The 9472-nt window shown below is 43.5% G+C and overlaps 1 protein-coding gene across 1 annotated transcript; it reads right to left on the reverse strand.

Moving 5' to 3' along the window:
* Positions 1-1121: 1121 nt before the first annotated feature.
* Positions 1122-9099, reverse strand: minpp1b (multiple inositol-polyphosphate phosphatase 1b). Its single transcript, XM_010864688.3, has 5 exons — positions 8395-9099; positions 6633-6827; positions 6429-6526; positions 1895-2025; positions 1122-1557 (listed from the first exon to the last, which is right to left on the reverse strand). The coding sequence occupies exons 1-5, from the start codon at positions 8981-8983 to the stop codon at positions 1182-1184; spliced, it is 1389 nt and encodes a 462-aa protein (XP_010862990.2). The 5' UTR covers positions 8984-9099; the 3' UTR covers positions 1122-1181.
* Between the last annotated feature and the right edge of the window lie 373 nt (positions 9100-9472).

The raw sequence follows: 9472 nt of genomic DNA on the forward strand, positions 1-9472 counted from the left end.
ACTGATGGGTTTCAGAAGAAGGTTCTTTGTTTCTGTCCATTTTCTGAGCTTGGAACTGAATCCACAATTGCTGATGCTCCAGATATGCAACTAGTCTAAAGAAGGCCAATTATATTGCTTCTTTAATCAGCATAACAGTTTTCAGCGGTGCCGGCATAATTTCAAAAGGGTTTTTTAATTATCAACTTGCCTTTTAAAATGATAAACATATCATTAGCAAACACATTGGAATACAGGAGTGATGGTTGCTGATAATGGGCCTCTGTATAGATATTCCATTAAAAACCAACCAATATCTACACTGTATTTCTGATCAATTTGATGTTATTTTAATGGACACGAATGTCCTTTTCTTAAAAAAAAAAAAAAGGAGATTTCCAAATCACCCCAACATTTCTGAATGACCTCAGGAAAGGAAGAAACAGGTCTTTCTAAAATGTATTTCATAACATTAAAGTACATTTTATCCAGCAACAAACAGGAGCAGTCACCAAAGCAAGTTTTCACTCATTTGGAGCCTTGGATGGGCACTAAAATGGGTTGCTCAATATGCATTACAGAATCTACAATAAAACAAACTGATAAGGAATTTATTTAAATATTTAATTGCAAAAAATTGAAACAATAAAATGTTTTCTGGCCAAGTATACCAAAATCTAAAAGCTAATAATTCTCAACGTATATTTTGATTACATAGCAGTACAAGAAAATTCGTTGGAAATATAAATCACCCCACACAAACTACAAGGGAAAAACACTGCAATGGTTCCCTTAAGCTGACAATAAATTTTTGAAAGAAAACAACCCCCTGCATCTGTCAGACATTCGGTTCAGTCTTTCACTTAATGCAAACACAAAAAGGCACCTGGAAAATGTAAAATAAAAGATTAAATATCAATTAAAAACAGTGAAATAACACAAATGTAAAGCTCTTCTTCCTTATTAAATAAAACCCTGGATTTTGACCCTAGAAAAGGCATAAATAACAATAAAATGAATTTGCTGAAATGACAGGTGCAGTGGTTAAAGCTGTGTGAAAGCTGTGTATCTGTACAATGTCACGAATTATATCCAAAGATATACCACAAAAAAAAGGGGTTTGGATAAAACCATAACTTCTCTCTCGCATACAAGTTAGATACTTCGAAAGCCTGCAGAGCAAGCCGTTACATGTCCCAAAATTACAGCTCATTGTTGTGATTAGGTCTGGGCAGCTCACACTCCTTCTCAAAATTGCAGCCGTGCAGCAGCTCCCTGTAGGTCTCTCTCACCGTACCATACAATGGAGCCTGGTGGTGGATACCAGGGAATTTTAGAGGCGTCTCATTCAGCAGGAACTGCAGACGAAGCCCTTCGCTGCAGTCATACAGTACAAAGACCAGGTTGGCCGCGTATGGCACGATGCGGCTGGTGCGGAAGGTGCGACCACGTTGCAGGTCAAAGTTGTCGGCAGTCAGGGGCGTCTCGTCTCTGAAGAAGCCCATAAGCGCCAAAAGCGGCAGGAGGGTCTCGGCATGACCCACTTGGATGGTAACAGCCTCAGATACTTGCCCAAACCTGGACAAGAATAGGACATTAAAAAGAGCTCACATCGTACGTTTACTCGTATTTCTGTATTTATAAATATATATATGTGAATTTGCCAACATTTCTAAAAAGTTGTTTTTGCTTTGTCATTATCAGTGCATCAGATTTTCATGCATTCAAATTTTCCATAGATTTTCAGGGTCAATTGGCTCTTACTTGGTGAACTGGCTTTGCAGATGTTTTGTAATCAAACAGACTCATTAGCCTGCAGCATTGGTACATGCAAAGACAGCTGTTAATGTCTAGACTTGACACTGCATTTGGAGTCTGTTGCTTTGTCTGACAATATGAAGATTGAAGAACTCACCTGATCTCAAGAGCAGCCCGATCAAGGCGACTGAATAGGTCATGAAAGAGAGTACAACTGGACTTCCGGTTAATGTCATGACCATAACCCCTCTTCCAGTACTGCTTTAGGTCATTTTTGTACTCCAGCACCTGTAACGGCACGTCACTATATTAATTAAACTTCGAAATGTGGTTAGGTCTATATCTTTTTGTGCAACTTTGTCACATTATCTGGATTGTACATATATTTTTACATCAATAATTCTGTTATATGACCAAGACTTGGTAGTGGTTCTCTAAAGTATTCACTGCCCTTCGACTTTTCCACATTTTGTGTTACAAGAAATCAAACTGGACTTAATCAGGAGTTATTATTGACATAACACAAATACATCCATAATGTAAATGAAAAAATAAAATTTGTAAATGGTTCTAAATTGATTACAAATATAAAATTATAGATTGCATTAACATTCAACCCCTTCGCTATGACACACCTGAACGAGCTTAAGATCAACCATTTGTTGAAGTGACCAATTATAGAAGCCATGTAATTTGCTGGAAAGAGTCCCATTGCAATTAAGGTGTTTCACATGATTTCAGGTTAAATACAACTGTCTCTGGGAGGACCCACAGTTGGTTTGTGCAATTGTAACAAAACAATCCTCATGAATATGAAGGAACATTCAAAGCAAATCTGAATAAGGTTCTGCAAAAGCAGCAATCAGGGGTAGGTTTATAGGAACATTTCCAAAGCATTGAATATTCACGGAAGAACAGTAAGGGTCATTATTAAGAAATGGGGAGAATATTGCACCACTGAAAATCTAAGTGGCCTAGGGCAGCTCTAAAGAAGTTACAGTCTTTCACAGCTAAGCTGGGAGACACTACATTTTGCAATGATAGCCCAGGGGCTTAAAAAAAGTGTCCTTTTCGGGAGAGTGGCAAAAATAAAACAACACAATGGGCAATTAATCAACACCAATATTCATCACGATAAGGAAATATACAATTTCAATGATAAGCATGTAACCAATTATCGATAAAATTTGGAACGGTGGAAGATCAATGAAAGAAACTTTCCCAGAGTAAGCCATCTGGCATAGCGGTATCTTTGCATTCCTGCCACCAGTTCGCCTTCAGAGCGAATCTTTAGCACAGCTGGCAATATTGTTACCTGCCACAGGTCGGCCTTCAAACCAGAGGCAGTGGACAGACTAGTCTTTCTTGCCTGAAACCTCCCGTGCAATAAGCAGGAGGAGTTACTGAAATAATATCAACAGTTTTTATTTTGTGTTCTACCTCATGTTCTATAATGTTAGAAACTAGCAATGACTGTGATTCAAACAACACAGCACAATGTTTTATAATGGCCTTGTTGGCCAATTGGTTATTCTGTGAATTGCACGGAAATAAACTCAGAAGTTAACCACCTTTGGGCAAGTAGATGTTTTTGGGATATACTAGATTACATAATTCAAGCCAATACCTACTGAAAATTCAAATTTGCAGTGTATATCGTGATAATTAATCGATATCAAATGATATGAGAAAAATTATCATGATAAATGTTTTTGCCATATTGCCAGCCCTAGTTTATGGTCAAATAAGCTTTAGCCTGACAGCTGAGCTCTATGTTTGGAACATGTTGGTAGCAGCATTATGCTATAGAGAAGATTCTCTACATCAGGTCTGCAAGAAACATTGGACATAGGAGAAGACTCATCTTCCAGCAGTACACTGACCCCAAACATATAGCTGAAGCCACACTGGAGTGGCTTCAAAACACTGGAGTGGCTTCAAAAGTCAAAGTCTGGATCTCAATCCAATTGAGAATGTGTAAAAAGAAAACTGCAATTTTGCAAAGAAGAATCAGCAAAAGTGGCTGGGTCCAGATGTGCAGCTCTGGTAGACTCGTGGTTTTAATTGCTGCCATTTGTACCATTACTAAATATTGACTAAAGGGTGTGAACACTTGCAATCAATTATTTAATTGAGAACAAGTTTTATCTTTCAGTTTGACATTAATACTTTTTGTGTTCATCAGCCCAAGCCGTGCGTAGAGGTGATCCCAACTACCTCTAGTCGGAACCTCTCAACCTCACGCACGATCTCAGGCTCCTTCCCCGCCAGCGAGGTGACGTTCCACGTCCCTAGAGCTAGTTTCCGTGTCCAGGGATCGGGTTGTCTAGGCCCCCGCCTTCGACTGCCGCCCGATCCTCTCTGCACCGGCCCCTTATGGTCCCTCCTGTGGGTGGTGAGCCCACGGGAGGGCGGCCCCATGTCGCTCGTTCGGGCTGGGCCCGGCCGGGCCCCATGGGGAAAGGCCCGGCCACCAGGCGCTCGCGAACGAGCCCCAACCCCGGGCCTGGCTCCAGGGTGGGGCCACCGGAAGTAAGGGATCCCGTCAAGCTGAAGAAGGAGTCCTATCAGGCCTGGTTGGCTTGTGGGACTCCTGAGGCAGCTGACGGGTACCGACAGGCCAAGCGGAGTGCAGCCCGGGTGGTTGTGGAGGCAAAGACTCGGGCCTGGGAGGAGTTCGGTGAGGCCATGGAGAAGGACTATCGGCTGGCCTCAAAGAGATTCTGGCAAACCATCCGGCGCCTCAGGAGAGGGAAACAGTGCCCTACCAACGCTGTTTACAGTAGAGGTGGGCAGCTGTTGACCTCAACTGGGGATGTCGTCGGGCGGTGGAAGGAGTACTTCGAGGATCTCCTCAATCCGGCCGTCACGTCTTCCATTGAGGAAGCAGAGGATGAGGGCTCAGAGGTGGACTCGTCCATCACCCGGGCTGAAGTCACAGAGGTGGTTAAGAAACTCCTCGGTGGCAAGGCACCGGGGGTGGATGAGATCCGCCCTGAGTACCTCAAGTCTCTGGATGTTGTGGGGCTGTCTTGGCTGACACGCCTGTGCAACATCGCGTGGCAGTCGGGGACAGTGCCTCTGGGATGGCAGACCAGGGTGGTGGTCCCTCTTTTTAAGAAGGGGGACCGGAGGGTGTGTTCCAACTATAGGGGGATCACACTTCTCAGCCTCCCCGGGAAAGTCTATGCCAGGGTTCTGGAGAGGAGAATACGGCCGAGAGTAGAACCTCAGATTCAGGAGGAACAGTGTGGTTTTCGTCCAGGCCGTGGAACACTGGACCAGCTCTATACCCTCTACAGGGTGATGGAGGGTTCATGGGAGTTTGCCCAACCAATCCACATGTGTTTTGTGGATTTGGAGAAGGCATTCGACTGTGTCCCTCGCGGCATCCTGTGGAGGGTGCTTCGGGAATATGGGGTCCTGGGTCCCTTGCTAAGGGCTGTCAGGTCCCTGTACGACCGAAGCAGGAGCTTGGTCCGCATTGCCGGCAGTAAGTCAGACTTGTTCCCTGTGCATGTTGGACTCCGGCAGGGCTGCCCTTTGTCACCGGTTCTGTTCGTAATTTTTATGGACAGAATTTCTAGGCGCAGCCAGGGGCCGGAGGGTGTCAGGTTTGGGGACCACATGATTTCGTCTCTGCTCTTTGCGGATGATGTTGTCGTGTTGGCCCCTTCAAGCCAGGACCTTCAGCATGCACTTGGACGGTTTGCAGCCGAGTGTAAAGCGGTGGGGATGAAAATCAGTACCTCCAAATCCGAGGCCATGGTCCTCAGTCGGAAAAGGGTGGCTTGCCCACTTCAGGTTGGTGGAGAGTGCCTGCCTCAAGTGGATGAGTTTAAGTATCTAGGGGTCCTGTTCACGAGGGAGGGAAGGAAGGAACGGGAGATTGACAGACGGATCGGTGCAGCTTCTGCAGTAATGCGGTTGATGTATCGGTCTGTCGTGGTGAAGAAAGAGCTGAGCCGCAAGGCGAAAGCTCTCGATTTACCAATCAATCTACGTTCCTACTCTCACCTATGGTCATGAGCTTTGGGTCATGACCGAAAGGACAAGATCCCGGATACAGGTGGCCGAAATGAGCTTTCTCCGCAGGGTGGCTGGGCGATCCCCTAGAGATAGGGTGAGAAGCTCGGTCACCCGGGAGGAGCTCAGAGTAGAGCCGCTGCTCCTCCACATCGAGAGGGGTCAGCTGAGGTGGCTTGGGCATCTGTTTCGGATGCCTCCGGAACGCCTTCCTGGGAAGGTGTTCCGGTCCCGTCCCACCGGGAGGAGACCCCGGGGAAGACCTAGGAGACGCTGGAGGGACTATGTCTCCTGGCTGGCCTGGGATGCCTCGGTGTCCCCCCGGAAGAGCTGGAGGAAGTGTCTGGGGAGAGGGAAGTCTGGGCATCCCTGCTTAGACTGCTGCCCCCGCGACCCGGCCTCGGATAAGCGGAAGAAGATGGTATGGTATGGTGTTAATCAGCAGCAAAAACTACAGTTTCATCTTGATTTCATGTTGGAACACAAAACTTTTAGGAAAGACCAAGGGGGGAATATACTTAAGAGCCAATGGAATTCTCAGATCGAAGTACAGCTTAAAATGCTAGATAAAACCATGAAAGTTCACATGACTGTGCGAAACATGAGGCTGCTTTCATTGTTCATGTGGCAGAGGTAATATTTCTTTCACAGAGCTGCATACATACTTGGGCGTCAGTCTCATCAAACAGGTTGCACCATGGGGAGTTCAAAGATTTGATGGAAAATTCATACGAGCACAGGAAGAAGGCAGCCTCAACCAAATCTGATGAGGAACAAAAAAAAAAAAAAACTTGCACAAGAGGACTGGACTTTTCAACCATAACATCACAAACCTGCTTAACCACTCTATACAAAGATTCAGAACTAACCTGATGTGATGTGACTGTATGGAACTTGAAGTCGGTCAGCAATATTCATTTCGACTCTTTTCATATCTGCTGAGGCCTTGAAAAGGTAGACCTGTTCTAGGGCAGTTTTGTTGTTCTCCACATCCTCAACAAATCTCTGGCATTGGTCAAAGAACCTCATCAACTCATCATTGATCTTGTGGCTAAGTCCAACTTCTGCAATGAGACAAAAATGGAATATAATAAAGACAAACACTTAAACAATATTGTCTCTAGTCTCACCTCTACCTGACCCTATAAGCAAGCAGAGATAAACAGTATTTCTGTTACATGTTTTATATAGATTTTAATAGATAAAGCATGATAATTTAAAAGCTTTTGCTGAATTTTTGTTCTTAAACATTAATGCATTAATACATCAATATCACATGACCGGAAATACAAATATGCATCTGTTGATTTAAGACACCTTAAAAAAAGATGAATCAGAAAACAGTATCAGTATCCCTCTGTGACATTTTGCTTCATGCAGGGCTTCACATGTTTTCATAGAGTAGATCAGGCTGTTGATTCTGGCCTATGGAATGTGCAAAAGATGTTGGATGACACGTCTGATGAGTATGCAGGCCATAAAATAACTGGGACATTTTCAGCTGCCATGAACTGTGTAGAGATTGTTGTAACATATTATCAAGCAAGAGGTAATGGTGGCAAGTGAAGAGCTAAACAATGGGATTCATGATTTCTTCACTGTATCTCTGCATTCCAATTGCCATTAATGAAAGGTAATGGACTTATATAATAACTCCACCGTATAATAACTCCATCACCACCAAGCATGCTCAGGTCACAATGTTGACATCAGCAAACCGCTTGCCCAGAAAACACCATACACACTGTCTGGCATCTGCCTGGTACAGTTGAAAGCGTGATTCATTCATGAAGGACACTTGAGCATATACAATTAAACAGGTGATAAGTGGTGCCTGGTTTCCTATAAACGTGGGAAATGGTATTCAGGGCAAAGAGTTCAATCTTGGTTTCATCATACTAGAGAATCTTGTTTCTCATGGTGTCCTTTACTTCTCCAACCAGGCTGTTATGTGCCTGTTACAGAGGAGTGGTTCTATGACCAATGCCCGTATCCCCCAATTGCGATGAGTGATGCTATGTGCTGCACCTGAGCTCAATTCCGAGTGTCATAACAAATTACGTTTTTAAATAAATTCACAAAAAATATTTGTTGAAAATTAAATATGTAACAAAATACAATGAGGTCCTTGAAGGAAACCTGATCCAGTGTGCTCAGGATCTCAAAAAGTGGCAAAGATTCATCTTTCAGCACGATAAAAAAAAAGTAAACAAAGAAAATACTGGAGTGGTTTCAAGACAAATCTGTGAATGCCCTGGAGTGGCCAAGCTAAAGCCTACACTTGAACCCCATTGAAGGTCTGTAGGGAGACCTACAACAAAGCATGAGAGAAACTGCCCATATTGGAGTGTAAAGCAGGCAGAGGCATGAAGCTGCATTGTTTGAGTAGGCTACATGATCTGCATTGTTTTCAATCAACTGGTCCACATTTCTCAAAATGTGTTTTTACTTTGTCATCAAGGGGAATTTGGTGTAAATTGATGGTATGTGTATGTAAGTGGAATTGAAAGAAAAAGTGATTTAATTCAAATGGACACTCCAGTATAAGTATAGATTAATGTGTGATTGAGGGTGATAGGCACAGGACTACTGATAATTCAGGAACAATAAAGCTTTACTGCGCATACTCACCTGCCACTCTCCAAAGGTTGAGCAGGCCCTCTTGGAAAGCTACAACGCTATCCACACATCTGTGTTTAGAGCTAGTGATGAAACGGATACGATGGCTCCTGAGGTTTTCCTCTGATATCAGAGATGGAAACAAAGTTGCCAACCTGACAGCTAGATGCCTGTGGTCATCTCGCCCCTTTTCCACAAGCTTTCCGTCCATGTCGTCAGTGTACCACATTTGCCACCTGGTTTTGATGTCATTTAGCCATTTTTCAGTGTTCGTTGCCTCGTTTACAACAAGATCGTAGAGCCGTTGCATTCTTTTGATATTTTTGGTAGTCGGATATCGTGTACCATGCCGAATAATAGCGGTTACATGAATAGCGGTGCAATCAGTACATCCCGGTTTCAAAAGGGATTTGTTTACGGAAAGAATGTCATTAATGAGGTAAGGGTTTACCTCCTCGTATCTGCCTTTCGTTCCAAAATAATTAGCAATCGCCGGTATGTTTGAAACTTTAGCGTTTGAAACTGAATAAAATGAAAAACCGGTCAATGCAAGACTAAATGTCCTAAACAACACATTTTGTTTGGTTAATGAAGATGTCATTTTGTCAAATGAGATAGGCAGAAACTATCGATAGCTACAATCTACTAAACTAGCTAACGTAAATTAGCACATTCTGCATTGTTGTCGTTTTGATGTGAACTTTGAACTCTCACAATCCGGCCTACTGTAATCTAACCCCGCGTTTTTGTGTGGCACTGTCCATCTCGTGGTCAAACAGAACGAGACCCAGACTAAAACATTGGATTCAAGTTGTATGTGTAGAAATTCTACATGAAGCAAGATAATAAAATGTTCGCCACCGGGGAATCAATTAAATTTACCAGAACACAAGAGTAGATACCGACCCGATACCGGCACTTCTGACATGCAGACCAACATTTGATCTCAGAATTTGTTAAAATAGTTTATAGTCAAGGTTTTGGTTGGGTTTAGGATAAGGTGAAGTTTATTTTATTACACATCAGAACTGCCCTTGACCCTTCCCTGGTTTCTATCAGAGCTTCTGTGTAATGCTTCTGTCCAGTTCTG

The sequence above is a fragment of the Esox lucius genome, chromosome 5 (assembly GCF_011004845.1).
Source record: "Esox lucius isolate fEsoLuc1 chromosome 5, fEsoLuc1.pri, whole genome shotgun sequence".
Taxonomy (NCBI): Eukaryota; Metazoa; Chordata; class Actinopteri; order Esociformes; family Esocidae; genus Esox; species Esox lucius.

What these genes read in the sequence shown, in the direction of transcription:
- minpp1b (XM_010864688.3), bottom strand. Translation starts at nt 8,983, where the DNA reads ATGACATCTTCATTAACCAAACAAAATGTGTTGTTTAGGACATTTAGT. An exon ending in CAACCTTTGGAGAGTGGCAG is followed by an intron (nt 6,828 to 8,394) that starts GTGAGTATGCGC and finishes GTCTCATTGCAG; the next exon opens with AAGTTGGACTTAGCCACAAG. An exon ending in CGGGCTGCTCTTGAGATCAG is followed by an intron (nt 1,558 to 1,894) that starts GTGAGTTCTTCA and finishes ATTCTTGTCCAG; the next exon opens with GTTTGGGCAAGTATCTGAGG.